The sequence below is a fragment of the Helicoverpa armigera genome, chromosome 16, assembly GCF_030705265.1.
Source record: "Helicoverpa armigera isolate CAAS_96S chromosome 16, ASM3070526v1, whole genome shotgun sequence".
NCBI classification, from domain to species: domain Eukaryota; kingdom Metazoa; phylum Arthropoda; class Insecta; order Lepidoptera; family Noctuidae; genus Helicoverpa; species Helicoverpa armigera.
This window is the reverse complement of record NC_087135.1, coordinates 3,643,199-3,666,883: the sequence shown is the minus strand read 5'-3', so window position 1 is coordinate 3,666,883 and position 23,685 is coordinate 3,643,199. Positions and strand designations below refer to the sequence as shown.

General features: G+C 40.2%; 1 protein-coding gene across 11 annotated transcripts in view; it reads right to left on the bottom strand.

Annotated features, from left to right (window-relative positions):
• The window catches only part of Beta-spec (beta Spectrin), a 58,518-nt gene that overhangs the window by 15,627 nt on the left and 19,206 nt on the right, over positions 1 to 23,685 (bottom strand). For 10 of the 11 annotated variants that reach the window (XM_064038501.1, XM_064038505.1, XM_064038498.1 and 7 more), the window contains exons 1-17: positions 11,214 to 11,537; positions 10,486 to 10,635; positions 9,955 to 10,094; positions 9,427 to 9,551; positions 8,836 to 8,966; positions 8,259 to 8,404; positions 7,820 to 7,943; positions 7,204 to 7,454; positions 6,694 to 6,853; positions 5,980 to 6,118; positions 4,246 to 4,427; positions 3,778 to 3,892; positions 3,236 to 3,360; positions 2,712 to 2,912; positions 1,330 to 2,482; positions 716 to 977; positions 230 to 434 (exon numbers count right to left, since the gene is read on the bottom strand). In XM_064038501.1, coding sequence (XP_063894571.1) covers positions 230 to 434; positions 716 to 977; positions 1,330 to 2,482; positions 2,712 to 2,912; positions 3,236 to 3,360; positions 3,778 to 3,892; positions 4,246 to 4,427; positions 5,980 to 6,118; positions 6,694 to 6,853; positions 7,204 to 7,454; positions 7,820 to 7,943; positions 8,259 to 8,404; positions 8,836 to 8,966; positions 9,427 to 9,551; positions 9,955 to 10,094; positions 10,486 to 10,632 — 3,606 coding nt within the window. In that variant the 5' untranslated portion in view covers positions 10,633 to 10,635; positions 11,214 to 11,537. Of the gene's footprint in view, positions 1 to 229; positions 435 to 715; positions 978 to 1,329; positions 2,483 to 2,711; positions 2,913 to 3,235; positions 3,361 to 3,777; positions 3,893 to 4,245; positions 4,428 to 5,979; positions 6,119 to 6,693; positions 6,854 to 7,203; positions 7,455 to 7,819; positions 7,944 to 8,258; positions 8,405 to 8,835; positions 8,967 to 9,426; positions 9,552 to 9,954; positions 10,095 to 10,485; positions 10,636 to 11,213; positions 11,538 to 12,227; positions 12,358 to 12,476; positions 12,675 to 13,081; positions 13,295 to 13,716; positions 13,846 to 14,058; positions 14,231 to 14,539; positions 14,829 to 15,413; positions 15,588 to 18,162; positions 18,315 to 23,062; positions 23,236 to 23,685 lie in introns of those variants that run through there. The other variant, XM_064038508.1, reaches the window with a different exon arrangement.

Below are 23,685 nucleotides of genomic sequence, written 5' to 3'. Positions count from 1 at the left end.
GCAAATCAACACATTGAATTTGAAGAACGGCCGTAAGAGATAACAAATTATTTGCTTTTAAAAATAAAATACAGTAAAACAATTGAAAGTAGGAGGAAAGACAAATGTTTTATCCACGTGTGAGGTGAAATCCCTTGAAAACCCATGGGGAAGAAAAGAAATAAACTGCATGGTACTATATTTATCGCGGTATGATGAATGTAGACAAATTATATATGCCAAAACTTACAGTAACATGATCGTAATCCTGTCCCAACTCCTGGGAGCTGGCGACGAGTTCCCTCTCAGTGATCCATTGCTCCAGGTCATCGACCTCTCGTGACAGTTGGAAGAGTCGCAGCGCCTCGTCGAGCTTGGCGCGACGTTCGCCCGCCAAGTCCTTCAGACCAGCGTACAGTTTGTCCACTTGAGATTGCTTGACGGAGATCTGCTCGCTGTAGGGTCAGAAATAGGAATGGAATTATTTAGAAGTATGAATAAGGTTGTTCCTATTATTTTAAAATGTTTGTAGAGTTCCAGGGAATGTTTAAACGATACGAAGTTCGCGGGATCAGCTGGTATAGGAAAAAAATGCTAAAGGCAGCACTTTGTATACATTAAGTCGAATAAATTAATCCAGTACATTTAAATTGTTATGCTATCTAAAACTACCTGCAGGTTTTTTACAAAGCTATCCAAAAATTTTTAGTCATGCGATTTTTTTCTTTTAACTTACCTAAGCGGATGTTCATCAGCAGTCAAATGTCTGACAGTCTCTCCAAGCTGTCTGATAGTATGAGCGTAATCATCGACCGCCTGCTCCAAGATCTCGTGTTTCTTCATCAGGTTCTGCGCAGAGATCTCGTCCTTGCCCCGGTCTTCCACCATCATGTATAACTCCTGTTCACTCATCCAGGCTTCAGCTTCGTTGGCGTCGAATAGGTATTGCTGCGCCTTCTCCCATTGGGACAGTTTGTTCTTGCGTTCATCGATGGCATCTGTCGAATAATATCATATAGTATTTTTGTACATTAGTTGGAGAATATAAATTATTTGTCACAATTATGGACCCTGATGGGCACAGGAAAATAGTTAGAAAAGGAAGTCGTTTAATGCAAGATATTACCTATATTAATGAGAAGAATGTTTAGAGATTTATGTTCTATTAGATATCGCTCGACTATTTGGCTATGAGCAACATAACGCTAACTTTGGTTTCCCGCGGTTTTACCCGCTTCCCTAAGGAACTACTTTCAAGACCCAGATCTAAGAACCGAACTTCATCTAAATAGTATTAGCCGTACGATGTAGGAATGACAGTAAATAAGTAATGTATGTATGTTCGCTCACCCTTCAGTTCTCGCCACCTCGCGGTAAGTTCGTCAATAAGCTGTTTGAACTCGGGCGTATCCTCGTGTCCCTCATCAATCAACTTCTGTCCGTTAGAGATGACAGTCAGGATCCTGGGCTCGTGGTTGTCAGTCTCAGTCTTCAGCGACTGGTTCTTCTTCTGCAACATCTGCACGTTGAACAGAGAGTTGCCGTAGTCGGTGCTGGTAGCTAGAGGCATCTTCTCGTGCACCCAAAGTTTCTCATCCTCCACGTCGCGACGGAATTGGAAGGCTTCCTTCTTCTTAGCCAGGTGACGCTGGCGGTCCAACAACGGCGCCTTCAACTGCTCGAACCTCTGTTCCACTGACTTCTTCTTCTCTTTGATCTCGTCCATCTTGTCTGGGACGGTCTTCTGCAAGTATTCAGCCTGGGTCTCCAGTTCGGTGACCTGTTTGGCTTTAACGGCCATCTGTGTCTCGATCATCTGTTGCTTCTGCATGAGAATGTTCACAGATGCCAGATCAGTGCCGGTGTCGGTGTTCTCGATTTGTTTCTCGAGTTCGTTCATCCACGAGTCGATGTCGTCGCAGGTCTGGTGCAGAAGAACCTCGCGGTTGGCGTCGAATAGGCGTTCTCCCTTCTCCTTGGTGGTGGTTTGCAGGTTTTCGAACTGATCTTGTAGTTCGCTCATCTTTGGCGAGATGATCTCGACGAATTCAGGTTTCTGCTTCATGAGTTCCTCGGCAGCGTTCTGTACGGCGAACAGGCGTTCCTTGTTAGCCGCGATCTCTGCTTCGAAGGCCTGATGGCGAGTCCACTTGGAGTGGATGGTCTTGGCGGAGCGGTAGGTGTCGTCCTGCGCGGTGACGTTCTTCTCCTGCACCCACTCGGCGAGCTCGTCGCAGTCCTGCAGGAACTGGTGCAGCTGCAGCTGGTCCTGCAGCTTCTCCATCTGCTGCAGCGCCTTCTCGCGGTTGGCGTTGCGGCGGGCGTCGATGTTGTCGGCCTTGCGCTGGATCTTGTCGGCGTCGAAGTGCCGCTCCTCCACCAGGCGGTTGGCGAACTGCACCACGGAGTTGATCTTGTCGTCGTTGGCCTCCATGGTGGTGAGGAAGGCTTCGTGCTCCTTGATCATGTTCTCAGCGTGCTCCAGGTTGGCGGGCGGCTCCACCTTGCAATTAGAAAAGAAAGTTCTTATCTTGTTATATTATTAAGTACTTAATACATACTTGTTCATTTCTTTCACATTTAAATAATATTTTTACTAGAGCCTTTTTTATGTGTTTTACGGACCCTGACGGCAAGGCAGGGGCAAGGCACTTTTTGTTAGAAGACATTTTCTTCTTACAAAAAGCGTACCCTCCTCCTTAAACGTCTGATAATCGTAATGTCAATGTTACCTTAGCCAGGCGATGTTCCTGGTGGGACAGCAAGACCTCAGCCTGCCTGGCGTCGCGCTGCAACAGTTGCAGCTCGAGGCTCTGCGTCAGCAACTGTTGCCTGTTCTCCCACATCTGCTGCAACTCGGCCCAGCCCTCGCGTAACGCCTTCAGCCGCTCGCGTAGGAACATGTACTGAGGATCGTCTTGTGTTGATGGCTCCTGTATAAATGTGTTACAATGTAATAATAAGCATTGAATTTTAATGGCATAATGTAGCAGTATATTCGAGTTTATTGGAACCAGAAATTAGCAAATTATCACTGACAAAGGAAAACTTACAAATCGGTTGAAAATCGTGGTGGCAAGATGCTTTTCTTACAACAATATGCAAAAAGTATCGTAAAACGCTCATAATTTTAACGGATAAATACGTAAACTTATTGTCATTTTGTACTGTTAAATTATTGGAATTACATATACAACTTGAAGTTTTATGCTCGTATACTTAGTACTAAGTATATAAAAACAGCGGGTAGACTCACGGCAGTAATCTTCTCTCCGTACTCCATCATCTTGGCGTATTCGTCCTTGTAGTTGTCAATCTCTTCCTTAATGGTCTGGTGCTGAGACAGAAGCTTCTCTGCCTCCGCCAAGTTCGACGGCGTATCTGTTAACAAATTATATATTTATTACTTTTCAAGTTTGTTATTTTATTTAAAAAGATAAACTTTACATTATTTTAAAATAAATTAAATCGTGTTTTACTTATAAAACAACTTTTCAAGTTAATCATCTTTGTAGGAAGTGTAGATCCGCGCGAGAAAGAAAAACAATTTTGTTTTCGCATTTATATTTTTTTAATTAGTTTTATTTAGGTTACGGGAGAGCAAGGTTGTTTATAAGACTTGCTTTTAGTAAAACGGATATACCTTCAGATTTTAATAAGAAAATCTACATTGGATAATATTTTGATTTTTGTTAATAACATAATCAAATTTTAAAAATATATCATAGCTCTTTGAAAAACAAAACTTTTTCGAAATATGAGGTACATATATTTTTAGTGATTTTATGGCGTACTGACCTTCTGAAGCGACATCGGTCTGTGTCTTGGTGAGCCAGGCCTGGAAGTGATCCACGGAGCGCAGGAAGCGGTGCAGGTCGCCGGCCTCTTCCAGTTTAGCATCGCGCTCTTTGAGCTGGACAAATTACATACAATTAATACATATAGATATATGCATAATTATATTTTGGATAAATTCGGATAAAGAACGAGCAATTTCAATCCAAAACATAGTATGTCTGTGACATATGTTGTACTGACACTGTTTAGAAGTTTTCGCAAACGTGTATGAGTTATCAAATACAACACAAAAAAAGTCATTTTCATGCGACTCGACCTTCATACAAATACTGAAAATTACAAAGAGGCCGAAATTAAGCGTTTATCAACAACCTCAGATAAGGAAGTATGGAAGAAGAAAATCTACTACGCCGACGCTAAATAAGAAGTCGTGATATAGGCAAAGTAATGACGAAATAATAAACGTACCATCTGCGTAAGTTGTTCCCAGTTCTCAGTGATCATGGTGACACGGTCGCGGATGAGCTGAGCCTCCTCGGGATGGTCGCCTTCGATGGCGCTGGCTTCACTCTCCAGGGAAGAGATGCGAGCCTGGATGGCGGCTAGGTCACGCTCCATGCCAGATAGACGACGTTGTAGAGTCATCACACCTGAAAATGTATGTTGATTAGTAACTTTGAAAAAATAACTACTGTTGTACCACAAAAACTTTTAAACGTCTATTGAACACTTGTCTAAAAATATCAGATTATGACGTTAAAATAAGGTCCATTTTGGAGCCACACTTATATTTAGACAAGTGTTCAACAGATGTTTAAGTTTTTGTAGTAAGGCTGCATAAGTTAATAAAGGTCCACAACTAAAAATGCATCTACACGATGCACGTAGCTTGCGCATGTAAAGGCAAACCCGCAGGTTACATGCATTTTAAAAATGTGCGGGTCCAGCGACTTGCGCTTGTACCAAAGCAAAATACCCGCGTGCTCTTGTCACTTGCGCATGTTAACTTGCTCCAGCTACGTGCACCGTGTAGATGCACCCTAAATTCCGAGTCTAAGTACGCGCATGTGGCTCTCAGGTACAAACCCACTAGCTCATGGTTATGAATGTTTTATGCGCAGCGACTCGAACTATATCGAAAGTGTGACGAGAAACCACTCATATTGCGGAACACATCGAAACGCATTTTCACTGTGGAAACTATTATTGGTGTTGTTGTCATTGAAATAAAATTAACAACTTTCGTATATAGTCGTTACTCAATGCTCTGTGTAGTTTACTGATTTTAGAGACCATTAATTTGATGACAATGTTAAAAATAGTTTGGTTGGCAGTGAATAATATTATACGCTCTGAGCAAATGCACTGGAATATTGAATGAATTAGAATTGATTGATTAAGTTTTAAAGCTATTTATGCCCTAGCATTACAGACCAACAACACTGTAAAAAATCTATTAATTACCAAAAGTATTCGCGACCGAAAAGGCAGTAATTATGTGTAAGAGACTTTCAACATCACTAAAACTTATTAACAAAAAACAAATGCTAATTACTGCAATAAATACACAACAGTACTCTGAAAAGTTCTTCATAAGACTGTTGATAAAACATATTTATTTTTATTGTGTTTGCAACCACAAATCATCTAGGAAACTAAAATATCGCGTCAAGTCAGGATCGTGTTACATTACACGACTATTATTGGTCCTTCATTCAGGATCAGCGTTAACTTATGTAATAAATACCTCTATGTGTAAATGTGTGTATATTATCGTCCACATAGAATGAGGTTTGTTGTAAGTTTAAATTACGTATCTGTAATTATTTGAATATATCTTGTTGCTGAAAAATTTACCAGTATTGAAAAAATATGTCCTGCCTGCTTCAAAAAAATGGTGAATCTACCTACCATTTTATTTTTATCAATATAGAAGTTTTACTTGGGTAATTTTGTATTTATTAACTAGCTTCTGCCAGCGTTTTCACCCGCATCCCCAAGGAACTCCTATACGAAGCCGGTTAAGAACTAGCCTAAAGCCTTCCTTGATAAACAGGCTATCTAACACTGAAAGATTTTTTCAAGCAAACTAACAAACTCTTCAGCTTTATAATATTATAGTTTAGAAGTATACATTTTGTGTTGTTTTGTTGTATGTAACATTTAACAGTGTAGTATTCGCAGTGTGCATGTAAACATTACCGTTGAGATCCATCTCCAAGTTGTCGGTCTGCTGAAGGATCCTCTTCTTGTCTTCGATCCAGGAGACGGTCTCGCGACACTCGATGTGGAATGTCTGCACTCCTTGGGCCGACTTAAGGTCGTCCTTCTTAGATTCCGCCTAGATTATCGAACAACAAAATATGTTAATAATGTAAAATCATTTCAAATTGTGTGTTATGTATTACATATACATGTTTTTTTTTTTTCTAAAAAATATTGAGCCGAGAGTAAATGTATTTTTTTTTGTAGCTGATTCAGAATGCAGAACGGACTAAGATTTTTGGTCTTCTGGTGAAAATCAATTTCAAGTAGTCTAGAAGTTATGTTTTCGATGTAAATGAATGACCAATTTTATGCCGTCCAATAACGCAACGGTGCATATAGGTGCTGTATATTTTCGATATCAATACTGAATGGCGGCTCGCAAATAACTTCCGAGCAGTTACATACAAGTGGTACACGTCCACCATCCCACCTTATAATATTTTCTGTGCAACTCTTATTCGAGGCGTCATAAAGTTAAGCAAAGCATTTCAAAATAATGGTCAGGAAAATCCGAAAATCAGGGCAGTGCTCAGCACAGCTTATACTAAGACATACATATATACCCCTTGCCAGTTTGCTACTTTTTTTTATATGTACTTTGTGTTCGTTTACAATGTATGTGTGGCTAAATAATTGGTTAGCAAGTACCTTCTCCCTGAGCGCACTCCATGCTGCGTTGAGCGTGGCCTGTCGCTCCTGTATGCGCGCGGCCTGAGGATGCTCCACGTGGATCAGCTGTCGCGCCAGCTGGTTCACCACGGCTACTCGAGAAGCATTCGCGTTCATCTCCTTGTCGAAACCGTCGTATCTGTAGAAAGGGTCAGTGTTAGAGGTACAATATTAAGGCATTGAGAATATTAATTTGTTTTGTAACAACTGTTTACGATCAATTTTTAAAGAAAGCGAACGTTTCTGTTTTCGGTAAAAATGGGCATTATTCACGCGTTTGTAACAAGTCGATCAGAGCGTAAATAGTCACAGTATGAGAGAATTTTTCAAAGTATCAAGTTAAAATTGCTGAACCAATTATGATTTAAGTTTACAAAGCTTCATCAGCTTTGTAGCTTTGTATAATCAATCTACTATGAAAACTGAATCCATGTGTAAAATATGTATGTATTTCTATTATTTATGCAGCAAGTATTAAAAAATACGCACCTATGCTTCATAATCTCAACATCATCAATATCTTTAGGCGGCAGCATAGTATCGAGCATGCGGTCCTTCTCTGCGATCCACTGGTCAGCAGCGTCGGCCTCAGCCAGCAGCTTGAACAGCGACAGCGCGTCCAGCAGGCGCTGCTTGCGGAGCCGCGCTAGCTCGGCCAGCTCGCCGTGACGAGCGTCGACTGCGCCCAGGCGGGCTACTACTTCCGCGCTTGAAGCGTCTGATGGACTTAGCTCGGCCGCCTGGTGAAAAAAATATTTGTGAACTAACTGCAGTTATTTATGAAGCTCTGTTTGAACTTGGTAGCGTGTTTTACAAAAACTCATTGCCATAACTATAATCATCAACGGTTAGGACTTTTTTGAAATTCGAACAAAGATTGTAAATATATGTGGTAGGTACATAGATAAGTAAGAGATTTATGCCAGCAAAAATTACATAATGACATTAAAAAAAACTAAAAGAAAATTGAAACTGAGAACTATTTTCTTTCAAATGGAATAAAAAAACATATTTTAGTTATTGAATCAGACATGACTTTGCAGAAATCCACTAGATATTTTCCTAACGTTTGAGAAGAAAATAAAGTAATGTTGGCATAACGTACCTGTTGTTTGAGCTGCTGAATAACATTGGCGTAGTTCTTGAGCTCGTCGGTAACGTCCTTGTGTTTCTTCAGCAAGCTCTGCACTTGAGCCTCGTCGACTCCAGTGTCCTCCGATGATACCAATCTGAACATCGAAATACGAATTTATTAGAATTTTTGTTTTAAATTTCAAGTTTGGCTTTTGCTATTATGTAAAGATTCTGCTTATTCGTGTGCATTGCAGAAAGGAGTTCCATATCAATAATTATATTGAGCGCTAGTCATATATTGTCATCAGAACTCAGAGTGTGCGCAAATTTACATCCTAGTCGAAGATCGGGAAGTGGGTCAAATTAAGGTTTCAAAATTATCTAACATACATAGTTATAAGTGAAGCTAATATAAGCGTGTTAAAAAGATAAAACTGATGTTTCACTAGTAAAAATATAAATGATCATACCTAAGAGTATCCAGCATCCAGTTGTCGATATCGTCAGCGTCGGCGAACAGTTGGTGGTAACGCACGGCGGCGTCCAAGCGATTCTTGCGTAGAGACACCATGTCCAACAGGTGGTTCCATTGAGATAGGATGTCGCGGAGACGGTCCTGGATATAAACAAATAAATATTATAGTTTACTTAAAAATAGACTTTGTTAACTCCTATAATATAGAAAGGAACTGTTAAGTCGTTCGTTATCATTCATACATTTTTTGTATGGTAAGAAAACCAATGTACAGTAATTCTTCGTTGTTTGGGATTGATTTTGGAAATTCTTGCAGGTTATAAGCTATGTTTCTTAGAATTGTACAACTGGTAAGATATTACATAGGAATTTTTGACCTATATAAAATTAAGTATTTTATGAGTTGTGACAATATTTAGTAGAGGTTAAACTGCTCATCCATTGCTCGAAAGACTGGAAATCTACCTCGTCGACCTTCTTGATAGAAATGTGAAGCTATCTTCACTAAAGTTAGAACTATTCTCCATAAGCAAACTTACCATAGTCCAAACCAAGTTATTTCTAGTATTTACCTGAATCCTGTCAGCACCGAAGTGTCCCTGAGAGATGAGTTCGTCTCCCACAGCGGCCACACTCATCAGCTGCGGTTCGTGAGCTTGCACGTCTGCTTCCAACGCCTTGTGTTTCGATATTAGCAGGTACACTGGAAATAATATTACTTTCGTATTACAGTATCAGTACATAGTATAAAACAAAGTCGCTTTCTCTGTTCCTGAATCCTTATGTATGCCTAAATCTTGTAAAACTACGCAACGGATTTTGATGCGTTTGCGTTTTTAATAGGTAGAGTATATGAAGAGGAAGATTTATGTGTATAACATTTTTGTTCTTGTGTATTACATTAAGTATCAGTATTGCACCCGTGCAAAGCCGGGGCGGGTCGCTAGTTTATTATATTAAACGATGTTTTGTGAAGTATTTGTCTCTGCGGTTTTATAAGCCCTCAAAGAATCATGTTGCATCAAACCTTATGGAAGGCGAGAACCACAAAGATCATTCTAATTTTTATCATACCTTGCTCTCAAATGCGAAGTATTTTACATTTTATGTATGTTCTTGTGTAAATTCTTTAACCTATAGAGATAATAATAATAAATAATTACCGGTAGTAAGATCATGTCCGATGTCATCAACGGAGACAATCTGCTCCTTCTCCTTGATCCAGTTCTCCTCATCAGCCATGTCCCAGTAGAACTGCCACAGCTTACGGCTGTCCTCCAGACGCTTTCTGTTTTAACGACAAATAATGTAGGTATAATACTAAATAAGTGATGATGGTTCAGAAATAAACAATTTATTTATCATTTATAATTATAATAACACTTTATAAGTATTGGTACTGCTCATGATTGTCATTAGAAAAATATGTTGGGGTGCAAGAAAACCAGTTTCTGAGCATAATCGTCAGATATAGACAAGACTGTCTGTCTACAAAAGCGCAGAGAGACTGCATTGTGGAGTCATCTCCTGTGCTTTTTACCAAAAAATTTAAGTAATATTTTATGACATTGTCAAAGATTTTATGCAATGCTATTAGCTAGTATTTCTCCATTTGCTTCCGTGGACAGACAACCCTATGTCTTAATTCTATGTTCCTGTAAAACTTTATATAAAAATATGTAATTAATTACCTGCGTTCAACAGCAAGATGCACCAACTCAGCGTAAGCATTCTCGAGCTGTTGGATACGCTCAACCGTGATGGCGGGGTCGCAGGGACGGTAACCACCCTCTTCTTGTTCCAAGAAGCGCTGAGATTGACCCACTACCACCTGTGGGAGAAACGTTTATTTTTAACCGACTTTAAAAATATAGGTTCTGGTTTTAGTATTTAAGGATGAAATTAATTGATGTTATCAGCATTAACAATTAATCATTAAATATATAGCAATACACAATGACTCGTGTAAATAGAAATGAAGAATAGAGTGCTCTACATTAGGAAAGGCCTCAGTAGATAATGATTGGCCGAAAAATATGGACACATAAAATATAATAATTTCTTTATAAATACATATGAATTTCATCTATACTGCCAGTACCAGATAGTTCAGTTTTGACACTTATAATTCGAGCAGTGTTCGTGATTCAAACATAAACGTTTCTCATTGGCTGTCACAATTATGACGTGATATTTCAAGGCTATGATTGGTTAATGCTCACCTTAACCCTCTCGCCGAGCACGTTGATGTCGGCCTCGACGAGAGCATGCTTCTGCAGTAGATCTTCGACGCCCATCAGATGCTTGCCATAGTCGTCTGTTAGAAGACGCATCTTGATCTCTTCCATGGAGTCCAGGATGTATAGCATCTCCTGTTTATGGAAATTGGTATATTAATATTTAAAAAAAAAACTATTTAGCCACAAACAAGTTATCATACATAAAAAATGGATGGCGATAATTCTTTGGCCTTTGGAAGTTCGTTTGGGGTAAAAGCACTACACCCCAGATAGATACACAGTACCGAGTTTGTTGTAGTTTGAAGACAGGCCAAATAAGCGGGGTTCCTGCTTATAAACCGACTTTCCGAAATGGAGGAAGTTCTCACTTCGGATATTTATTCAAATATCGTTTAAGTTGAGATCCGATTCAACTTATATTCTTTTCAACATTAAAGGTCTTTTTACGGAAAGGGATTAACGGGCAAGGAATGTACCTACCAACTCTGATTTAAATAGTATTTAATTGTTACATAGTTCTTTTAAGTTTTATGTTATATTTTTTAATTTTTATGAAATTTACTTTTGAAGTCGTCAAAATCAATAATTTTTTTTTTCGATTTAAGGTAAACTCCAAGTGGTGGCAGCCGTGTACTGGTAGCAGCTCGAGCAGGTAGGCCCACAACCGCAGCACGTTGTCGCAGAGTGTGTATAGTGGTGTGGGCACAGACCTGGAAGTTCTGCTGCAGCTGCAGCGAGAGCTCGAGGCGGGCGCGGCGGGCGCGGAGCAGCTCGAGCAGGTAGGCCCACAGCCGCAGCACGTTGTCGCAGAGTGTGTATAGTGGTGTGGGCACAGACCTGGAAGTTCTGCTGCAGCTGCAGCGAGAGCTCGAGGCGGGCGCGGCGGGCGCGGAGCAGCTCGAGCAGGTAGGCCCACAGCCGCAGCACGTTGTCGCAGAGTGTGTATAGTGGTGTGGGCACAGACCTGGAAGTTCTGCTGCAGCTGCAGCGAGAGCTCGAGGCGGGCGCGGCGGGCGCGGAGCAGCTCGAGCAGGTAGGCCACAGCCGCAGCACGTTGTCGCAGAGTGTGTATAGTGGTGTGGGCACAGACCTGGAAGTTCTGCTGCAGCTGCAGCGAGAGCTCGAGGCGGGCGCGGCGGGCGCGGAGCAGCTCGAGCAGGTAGGCCCACAGCCGCAGCACGTTGTCGCAGAGTGTGTATAGTGGTGTGGGCACAGACCTGGAAGTTCTGCTGCAGCTGCAGCGAGAGCTCGAGGCGGGCGCGGCGGGCGCGGAGCAGCTCGAGCAGGTAGGCCCACAGCCGCAGCACGTTGTCGCAGAGTGTGTATAGTGGTGTGGGCACAGACCTGGAAGTTCTGCTGCAGCTGCAGCGAGAGCTCGAGGCGGGCGCGGCGGGCGCGGAGCAGCTCGAGCAGGTAGGCCCACAGCCGCAGCACGTTGTCGCAGAGTGTGTATAGTGGTGTGGGCACAGACCTGGAAGTTCTGCTGCAGCTGCAGCGAGAGCTCGAGGCGGGCGCGGCGGGCGCGGAGCAGCTCGAGCAGGTAGGCCCACAGCCGCAGCACGTTGTCGCAGAGTGTGTATAGTGGTGTGGGCACAGACCTGAAGTTCTGCTGCAGCTGCAGCGAGAGCTCGAGGCGGGCGCGGCGGGCGCGGAGCAGCTCGAGCAGGTAGGCCCACAGCCGCAGCACGTTGTCGCAGAGTGTGTATAGTGGTGTGGGCACAGACCTGGAAGTTCTGCTGCAGCTGCAGCGAGAGCTCGAGGCGGGCGCGGCGGGCGCGGAGCAGCTCGAGCAGGTAGGCCCACAGCCGCAGCACGTTGTCACGCCGCGCCGAAACACGTTCCATGTCGTGGTACCTGGGAACAACATTCAAAATTTTGTATTACTATGTTTTTGTTAAAATTAAAATAATGTGTTATTTAAATACTTAAAAATTGAATATTTAAACATAACTCTAAAATAAACAAAAACCCACCTTTCTCCCTGCAACTCGGAGCACACAGCCACAACGGCTTGCACTCGCTCTTCGTACGCGAAGATATCTGTCTCAATAGCTTCATGTTTCTTAGCGGCCGCCTCCACTGCTGCGAGATCGAAACCGAAGTTGTCTTGGCTGACCAAGCGCTGGTTCTCCGATAGCCAGGTCTCTCGCATCTGTGCTTTGCGGTTGAATCTGTTGGGAGAGTATTATTGTTAGTTCTGTCTTGATATGCATTATGTAGTAGTATTTTTTTTTTTTGTAAGATTTAGAGTGAACTATGTTAGATGTATGAACCCTACTTATAATTTGGACTGTAAAAAAAAGACTTAAATAGAAATAGTTAACATTACTCCAAATGTAAATTGTGTAATGTACCTAAGCTGCAATATATAAGTAACTTGACAACATCTTTTATTGACGCAACCAGACATAAATCTTTTAAAATCTGTTTGCATTCATTCAGAACCAAAATACATAATAAAAATCATCCCATCTCCCGAGCCTTTTCCCAACTATGTTGAGGTCAACTTGTAGTCCCACAGGATGTAGCTGAGCTTTTTTTTGGAGTCCATAATTGTAAATTTTGCATTGTTAAATACCTAGCAGCAAGCTGTTCAAGCTTCTCTTGTCTGATCAGCTCCTCTCTGAGGGCCAGTTCCCTCTCGTGTTCTGACTTCTCGAGCCTCTCCCAGGCGCGGTTGATGTCGTGTATCATCTTGCCCTCGCGCGGCGTGTACGGCTTCTGATTGGCCGCTCGCATACGCGACTGTAGCGTGAAAAGTAGCACTTCCAAGTTGCCTTTTTCGACGAACCTGTGGGAAAAAAATTGAAATGTTATTGTTGCTTTATTTGTCCATTTAACTTAGGCAACAAGGCCCATATGATAGCTATAAAAAAACTTAAACATAGTATAAATATATTCTAAAACAATAATGCACACGAAGTGTCGGTGTCAGTTTTTATGGTTTTACCACTGGCCTTAAATGCTGTTTCCAGCGGCCTTGATTAATTCTTTTGAATCATATATTTGAAGATATAAGAAAGAAGAGTTGGGTTTAGTAATCACCTTGCAATATTATGCAAAAGTTTACAATTATTTATTGCTTATTGTTTTTGAAGAACCCAAAATGTCAGATGTCAGTAGGATAACTTATAGTATATTGTTTTCGTATTGTAGGCACGTAAATGACTCTTATTTGTCGTCAGCAAGCAAATATGTAGGTAACAGACTTACTTAGGTGGTTTCTCCACAGTGCGGTAGTTAGCGAACTGTATGAGTTGCTGACGTACGCCCTCGAGAGAGTTCGCGAATGTTCGGTCGCCGAGCGCTTCGATCGTTCGCTCGATCCATTGCAGGAGATCGCTGGAACAAAATATTCGAATTCAAATATACAGTTATTTCAAAAATAGTCTATTTCGGGACTGATGAAAACTTTCAAAAGACATCCCATTTATTAGACTTATGCACATGTAATAAGATCAATACCTGTAGCTATTTACTTGACAGATCTCTGAACCTATGGTCACTTCACTAAAATCTATATCAGAACATGGTTTATCAGGACTTCTGACGTACCTGGTAAGCGACTCATACTCCTGCATCATTTTGTCGTTCTCCATAGCAATGCCGACCACCTTGCCGATCCTCTTGCCTTGCACCGTCTCCTGCTTCATCTTGCTGAAGTAGTGGTAGTACGTCACCACGTATGTGATGATTGACTTCTCGTCGGGGTGGTCGACAGCGATGTCTGGAAAACAATAAAGGCATAATAAATAAATATAAAAATAATTTTAAAGGTGGTATTACACATTTGTAAGATAGAAGGCATCTAAAGTTTTTCAGATGAAGAATACTATAGACGGTAAGACGGAATAAACCTAATTCGATAGTCAGGGTCTCTATCATGTCATACTTAACTTATAGCTTTATTTTATTTTTATGTACCCATTCTTCTGATGATGTTCCCGTCAGAGTTATCTAAGGCTATATCCACGCATATTTTACACGTTCCACGCATATTTTACACGTTTCAAAAATACTGTATGCTTAAACTCACCTTCAGCATCCAATAGCTTAGTAAGTCCAAGTTTCTCTTCAGCGACATTGAAAGCATTGTTCAGGTTATGCATAGGATTGCTTCTATGCAACTTGTCGAACTGAATGAGGTCGGGCCTGTGTTTGTGTATGATGGCGTTGAAGGCCAACCCGTCGCGCCAAGAGGTCGTGAAGTTGCGTACATTGACGTTGTTGTAGCCGGCCGTCTTCATTTGACACCACAGCAGTAAAGCGTCCTTAGCGGACTTTGTCTCTTTGTTGTCGGTTTCTTCGATTGTGATGTCTTGGATCTGTTGCAAATAAAAATTTAATTATTATGAGGCTTATTTATGACAAGAAAAGTTTATTCAATTTAGACTATATCTGCCTATGTATATGGTTTGTAGCTACAAAATCAAAGCAAGTACATTCATGTTATTTTCATATAATTAAGTACCTAACTAATATTATGTACAATTTACATCTTCTTTCCCTATACTCATATCTGTTAAATTGTTTTAAACGCAAAAATATCCTCATCGCGGTGGCCTATTGAATAGGGATAATAAACAAGTAATCGACTGTGAATAATTTAATACAACATTCCATCGTACTATTGAATCCATTGAAATATAGATTCACGCCATAAAGTCAACATTATGGTGTTCTATGAATGTGAAACTAAACAATTCACTGAGGTGATCACATGACCTAATGTTGACATTAATGTACGAAGATGACCTGTGTTCAAAACGAGAAAAATTACTGCTAGAGGCCTAACTCTTCTAACCACTAGCATCCGACAAACAAGTCGATTACGTATTAGAAACACTGCTGCAAAGCTGAGTATAGCCAGAACTTTATATTAAAAAAATAAATGAGTATGGTAGACTTACCTGGAAGCGCAAAATGATGGTCCAAATAAGACCGAGACTGAGCCTCGGGTTGCCGTCGACGATGTCGTGGGATCCCATATTCTCCAAGTGCACTCGTTGTTCACGCAAGAACTGCAGCGCTTTATCCACATTCTCCAAGCAGTGGATACGCATCTTGCCTTTGGTTGGACGAGGCTGCAATTTAAAAAAAAAACTTTAAATATTTACGATTCGGCGGCAATTTGAGGCCTATTCTCAATAAGATGAATAAATAGATTTACAAATGTTGTCTATATAAAAAGAGAATCTGTTACATTTTCTAAATGACCCGAATCCGAGGATCACAATCAGACATGGAAATAGAAGAAGGATTTTAATCAAGCCTTCATATATTCCTGTGTCGTGTCCTATAAACCACCCATGCGAAGCGATGTTTTACAAGTACATACCCTACATGAAATGGAAACTGAGTACCTACTACCATAACAGTTTATCTGCAGGCTGGGTGAACGTCTTCGTTATGGGACTTGGACTTGTATGGGACAGTGAGCGCGTGACTTCAAGCAATTTACCTATCAGATAGACTCGAACGAAGTCGCATTATATGATGAAAGGCGACAGGCGCGTGAATTTTGTCACGACAGCTTCGATACAATATCGTTAATCATGGGGCATTGCTTTCCTGTCATGTAGTAGTTTCTTTTTTTTTCTAGAGAAGCATTGATCGTCATATCGTGTCTCGAGTCTTAAATGGCCAGCTGATTGAAGAAAATGGCTTTCAAAAAAAAAACATGTTACTATAAATGACATGGGCACATCAAAAATTCCCACATTATAAAAAACATGAAAACTTTGAAAGAAGTTAGTAAATTCACTCTAAAATATGTTACAGACTTCCAAGACCAGCCTAGGACGTCTGCAAAGGTTGTAAATAACGAAACAGTGGTCCATAAACAATGCAGTATACTTTACACAGCGCATGAACAAGTACAAGAATTCCAAATTCATTTTTGCTTCGTCGCGTCGCCAAAGTCGGGATAAAGTCCGGTTCTACAGGTCGATGCTGGCTATTGTTTGCTTTTTATGCGACTAACGTATAAGAACTTGAATTTAAGCATTGTCTATGTATACTATAGTGACAAAAACACTAAGGCTATTCTGTTAACGGATGATTTATTTCTAAATTTAATTTATCTGAAATGACGAGCAAAACAATGGCATTTTAAGTAAAGCCTCTTCAGTCATTTGTAGAAAGTTTTTGTTGTTTAAAAACAATAAATCGTTTCCAGAGAAGATAATTATTGAAACTGTTTTATTGGCATTAAGAAATAGTGAAAGATTTTCCCAGGCGATGACCTTTGATGGTCGTAGTATATTGTAAAGAAATGGCGAAGTAAATATGAACATAAACAGAAGTAGTTTAACGGCTCTGTACCAGTTTTCTACTTTCATTGTAGGTTTACGCAGCCCGTAAGATGGGTTTAATGGGGACATGAAAAGGTCGTAAATAGATCCAGCTAGCTCGCTTTTATGGTCAATTTTATAATAAGCGTTAAGAGCCGCCGTACACGGACTGCTTCAAGCAGTTGAGACCGACTGCTTAAAGCCGCGACCGCGCAGTGAACTATAGTCATTCATTCGCTGCCGTACACACGACTGCTCGAGCAGTCGCGACCGCTTCAAGCCGTCAACTGCATGATGAAATTCCATCGTGCCGTCGACTGCTCGCGAGCGGTTGCGAGGCATACACCGACTGCTCGAGCCGTTGACTGCGCTAGAGCAGTCGACAGCTCTCCGACTTCCCTCTCCCCCCCGCCCTTTGCGGCCTCGCGGCGTCTGTTTTCTCATTTGCCGACTGTTTTTTGAAAATCAACTGCTCGAGCAGTTGGGTCGTAGCTCGAGCAGTCAACAACCGACAGCTCAAGCAGTCGACGCCGACCGCTCGAGCGGTCCGTGTATTTCACTCAGCCGCTAACTGCTCGAGCAGTCCGTGTACGGCGGCCCTAATGGAGTTGGAGTTGAAACTACTGTCGAAAGTTCTTCATGCAAACTATGTATTATTATTATGTAGTTGAAATGACTATTTGAAGTACCACATCACAACACAAAGGTATACACCTACTTCATTTCATGTACCATAGCAGACGTTTTTGTTAACACAATTTGCTCATGGAAACCACAATAGGTTGAAGAGTACAGTACTTGAAGTACAGAAGATTTAGATTTGAGTATAGTGGGAGTAATGGCACCAATTAAGCCTCGTTAACGCTTTACTAGTACTGCGAACAACTTCTTTGAATAATGCGAAGACGAACCTTTGAATATGTCTTTATAAGATTATTTAAATGTTTAGTTTCATAAAGCGAAGAATCTAGCAGATTTTATGTTAGGGAGGATTACTTACTTGAATGTTTTAAATTAACTACCCAGCTTTCTTATTAAGATGCAAACACATGTGATGATTATGCAAGTGTTCTAGCTTGTTCAAAGAAGGGACTAAGCAACTGTTACCAGCATCCGTGTACGGCTAAACGTGCTAAATAAGGCTCAAATGACTCTAACGCAATTAGCATGAATGGGTAGTTCGTAATACTCGTACCTACTTAGATTTGCAAGGAAATGTTATGATGTCGATGAATTTTAGGTTAGCGAATGACAACATATAAAAGGTAGTAGGTGCTCCTAGGTACATGCGCGTTTTTGGGCACTTTTTAGGAATGCTAGGGTAGAGATTTTAGCCTAAGATGCAGTGTACGTGTAAGATACCCACCAATCTCTCTCCAGAGAGCACTTCGAGCAATTTGATAAGCTGCTTGCCGTCCCTCATGTCGACGTACAGGTCGCCGATACGGCACCCGACGCGAACCAAGTGAGAGTTCACCCATTTTTGAAAAGTTTTCTTCTGTACACTTTCTCGTTCGTCTGTCAACAAATAACATTAGTTAGCGAATAGATACATTTAATATAAGTCATGTCGGCCCTGGAACAGTGCCTTGGGGAACTCTTAAAATAAACATTATGAAGATTGAACACGACTAAAATTACATCATTTAAGTGTCTAACAATGTCTGGAACAGTACAAAAGTCTTACCAAAAAAACTCAAACAAAGCTTAGACTAATCTAGACTAGAATTTACTTAAAAACGGACCTGAATACCAAAAATAATGGACATAGTAAAATGTCATACAAATTATAAGGAAAACGATAAAAACAAAGTAGGGAATGTTAACACATTAACCGCCAGTGGGGTCGACCGCGCCACGGCGACCAGAGTTCTGGCTTCGTGGTCTTCGGCAGTGGAGGGCCCTGCCCGTCCGGGGCAGCCGACGACATCGTAATAACTCACACGACAATACTTCGATAAGGTGTTGGGTTCGGAATATAATATGTGTAATTCGAGATGTGGATCAGATTGCTATTCGCACGCTTCAGAGCGGAAAGAACAGCCCTAGATGTGCAGGGTGTTGTACTGGAATATCCATTTATCCATGTTATTTTAATTGAATAATACAAAATTGAGGGTACCGCATTACTTAATTTAATCAACGGACGTGTGACGATGATGACTCAATAAACCAACAGTTTTAAACATAAGCAGAAAGTTATAATTTTTTTTTATACAATATTGTGAATATTGATGTAAGCTGGATAAATCTGTAAGGTATTAAATGATTTCTGTATTTCCTACAACAAAATGTTGAATTTACTCAAATGGATAAGGAAAAACTCCTAGAAAACTATTATTTTAACGGAATATTTTATGGGCATTTCAGAAATCAATATCCCAAAAATTAATATCATATTCCAGTAAAATAACACCACCACTTATCTGACAATCGATGAAGTAGAAATAAAAATCCAATTTGTTGAAAATGTTGAAATCCAAAATGGGCACAACACTGAAGCACTTTGATAACACAACACTACAAACCTCTGAGTTCTATCACGACCTTGTCATAATAAACTTCTAAACCGGGCACTTCAATATCTACTCCTTTTTTTATCAGCTCGTATCCCTCGGTGGATGTCATGTCGCCAGCGACAGGCGGCGACTGAACCAACGCACCAGGCAAAAGACGAGAAGAATTAGAGCGACAAAATTCAACTACCACTGGACAAGGATATTCGATACCAATGCGCCAGATGTCGACAACTCAGGGCAGGTTTTAATTTATTAGCACATTCGTTACACTATTGATAGATAGTGTTGGTACACGTTTGTGTTCACAACTGAAAATGTATGACACATAATCAATTTTTTAACAATATATTACCCAGGTTACGGCTAAAACGGTAAATTGTGATTGGTTCAACGAGAAGATTTGGTTGAAGTAACAGATAACAGTTTACATCGAAGATAAGCCGTGATGTATCGAAAAATAACCGACAGTTGATGAAAAGTTGTTTTTACCAAGACTAATAGTCCCCCTAAACAAGTTCAAATCTGACCAATTGTTGGACACCTCATATTTTATACGGAAAAACGGATGCTGTGGTTTGCGAAGTTTGATAAGCTGTATGGTGTTATAAAATAAACTGTGGATGATACAATCAGAATATTAAATACCTACAATAAAATCATGTCAAGGGTACGACCTCTGAAACATTATTATCTAACATCCTACATTTTCAGATTAATCTGTTTGCATTCCACAGGTCACTGAACTGTTTTCTCAAATGTGACAAACATGGTTCGATTATGACATAGTTTTGTTTGCTTGACATAAATTGCTATCCCACCCAAAACAAAAATGTGAAAGGCTGCCAAGTTCGATAATATGAAAATCCTTCGCCTATAAAAGAAGTGAGATCTGAATAAGTACCAAGTTCCATACACATACCTCAGTTAAAATAGTTACTTTTTAATGATGTTACTTGGCAAGTTTTCACACACCTTGTTATAAACCTACTAAACGCAACGAATCAAGTATTTAATTTTCTATTAAAACTTGCCAAGTAACATTATTAAAAAGTAACTATTTTTAACTGAGGTATGTGTATGGAACTTGGTACTTATTCAGATCTCACTTCTTTTATAGGCGAAGGATTTTCATATTATCGAACTTGGCAGCCTTTCACATTTTTGTTTTGGGTGGGATTTCATTTATTTTTGTAAAGTTGTTTATTTTATTTTTTTCTTATGATTAAGTTAGTTAAGGAAATGTCTCATATACTATCTTTCAGATTTTTGAATATGCACTATGCTTCTTACAAAGAAATGAACTAGATAACTAAATGGACTAGATTTACCAACTGACTGACATGACATGTTATCATATATTATGTTCGTGGGTCAATGTTACACATTCGTTATTTTCGAAAGTGACTCACACTTGGCCGTTTTCAGATTTTTACTTTGACTAAATACAAACCTTTGTAACGAATTTCAGATCGGTACGACCATTCTAAGATATATTATATAAATAAATTCAGTTCGCTTTAGTTCCTTAGAGGTATAAATTTAAACTGAGTATTTTACACCTTCATTATTTTGAAACCGACTCACACTTGGCCATTTTCAGATTTTTCCCTTTACCTTGACATAAAGACCTACCTCCATGCCAAATTTCAAGTCAATACGACCATTGGAAGTGGTCTATGTTTTTGATGAGTGAGTGAGTCAGTCAGTGAGTGTATAGTAAAAATAGCGATTTTCTGACGTCAATATCTCAAAACCTACACTAGGTATATTAATGAAATTTTGTATTTTAGATAAGTGAGGGGGTCTCAACAGATACTAGAAATTTGATACGCGTAAATAAAATAGATTTTGAGTTATAGGGGGGTCGAATTTGGCCCGAAATGGTTCGTGTAATATAACCCACGGCCGGTGTGTCGCTTTTTTTGCTTGAACTTGGCGGACACACTGCCGTGTGTCTAGATCGCTAGGTACATTAGATGTAATTTCTGCAAGCATTTCGTAGCTATCAGTTCCAATCTTATCGATAATTAATGTACTGACACATATTCCACTAAGAACGTCTGCTTGACTTGTTAATTAATTTCTATATTACTAAATGAATTCATAATTATATCAACATCGTTTAGTTGGAACGTAGTGGAAATTGCCATTATTGCTAGAAAATCTAACCTATCTAAGTCCGTTGCTGTCTCAAGGCCCATTATTTTTTCCTTCGAGCATAGCACAAGAATGAAAAGAGTACCCATTATGCGAAGGCTAAAAGCCGGGTAGACAAAGGTTTGGCACGCCATGTGAGCCGGAAGATTTCTACTGTTAAGTTCAACACCTACGCAAAGCGATGGGGTGGATGAAAGGCCACCTTTGCTATTCATAGCCGGGAACCACACAAAAAGGTTTGTTTGAAGGTAGTTTTGCTGTTACGGGTATCGTAAGTTTTTGGCTATACATTATTAGATTTTTGGTGAAATAACACGGAGTATATGAAATAGATGAAGACACCAATACATCAGTTGGATGAAATTTGAGGCTTGTCAGCAAACCTGAAGGGATGTTTATAAACATGGATTTTTTCTGCAAGAATCTAGGGATGATATCTTCGCTAGACCTCAGACAATAAGAACTAATAAAAATTAAATTATAAATTTAAAAAAACCCCCGACCCAAAAAAGTACGCAATAATTATGACAAAAGGTTAAAAACGCTAAACCCTATAAAAAACAAAAAAATAACTTTTAACACTACGTAAACTAAATTTTGTCGTGTCGGGGGACCGCTCTAATTCATTACTTTAGATACGTGTTTTTTTTTAATACGAATGTTGTAATTAGGTAGGTATCATTTGATTTATGTAAGTATTTATGAAGGTAAAAAGCGGTCCCCCGACACGTCAAAATTTAGTTTACGTAGTGTTAAAAGTTATTTTTTTGTTTTTTATAGGGTTTAGCGTTTTTAACCTTTTGTCATAATTATTGCGTACTTTTTTGGGTCGGGGGTTTTTTAAAATTTATAATTTAATTTTATTTCATGCTTTTTAAAGGAGCTCCTTAATTTTTCCTTCTTTCATTTAATTTATTTTATCTTAAGATGGGGTCGCTATATGCGATCTCGGCCAAAGGAAGCTGTTTAACAATCCTCATGACAAACTGGCACTGGGAGAATTGCACAGATTGAGAAACAATAAAGATTAACCTTTGGACATTCTAGATTTTCAGCAAAAATATAAATCGGTTTATCCGTTTCATTCCGGCATTTCGGGGTTTCATCCGCCACATCCCATTTCCAGCATCAGGTTCTCGTCAATCAGAAACATGAAGAGAACTCGTCAAGACAAATTCAACGAGCCCAAACTCGATGGGTTTACTAAAAGGCAGTTCAGGGTTACGTCTCCTACCTTCGTGCCTTAACAGCAGACCAGCTCAGCGGTTCCAAAAGACATTAGTGTTTCAAATTTCAGATCCCACATATACTTGCAAGTAAACTGAGCGTGTAACATTCCTATCACATCTAGCAAACGAGCTGATGACCTTGAAGACCTGAACCGATTTCCACCAAACATAGCTAAGAACACTCCCGACTGACATACCTTTTAAACAAAAAAAACCGCATCACAATCGGATCATCCGTTTGGGAGCTACGATGCCACATACACACACACACACACACACACACACACACACACACACACAGACACGTCAAACTTATAACACCCCGTCGTTTTTTGCGTCGGGGGTTAAAAAAATCAATCACCTGCTAACGCCTTAATGCGCGATCGTTCGAATAGCCTCGACGACGAATTGCCGCCATCGTACTCGAACTCGTCGATGATCTCCTGGCCGTGGCCGATGGACGGGTCCCAGCGGGACACCGATATGTCGGTCGTCATCGCGACCAACCTCTACCTCGCCGCCACGCTCAACTATCTGAAACCAACAAAATACTGCTATTAACATCTTATAAAAGATAGAAAGTCATTTATTCAAAGTAGGCTGAAAATCAGCACTTTTGGAAGGTCGAATTTACAAAAGACGCCCGCCCTTCACGACTTCTTGTGTGTTTTTGCTGGGAGGAAGAAGTTATCAATCCCATGTGCAGCAAATATTTTAGAATGTTTAAGAATTTGCCTTTGCCCTTTGCTTTGCTTTAAATCTACTTCAGGTAGACCAAGCTATTTCGGACGTCGGATATGCTTTATTTTGATTTTGTTTGGCATTTCATTTTTATGTTTGGTTGGTTGAGGTAAAAATATACGTTATTACCGATTAAACAGCCTGAGTCAGTGACGATGTCAACCATCGGTGCGCAAGGATTGATTTTGCGGTCACTAAGTTGGCTAGCGTTCATGAGCTTACATCCTACACATAAAAACTTGA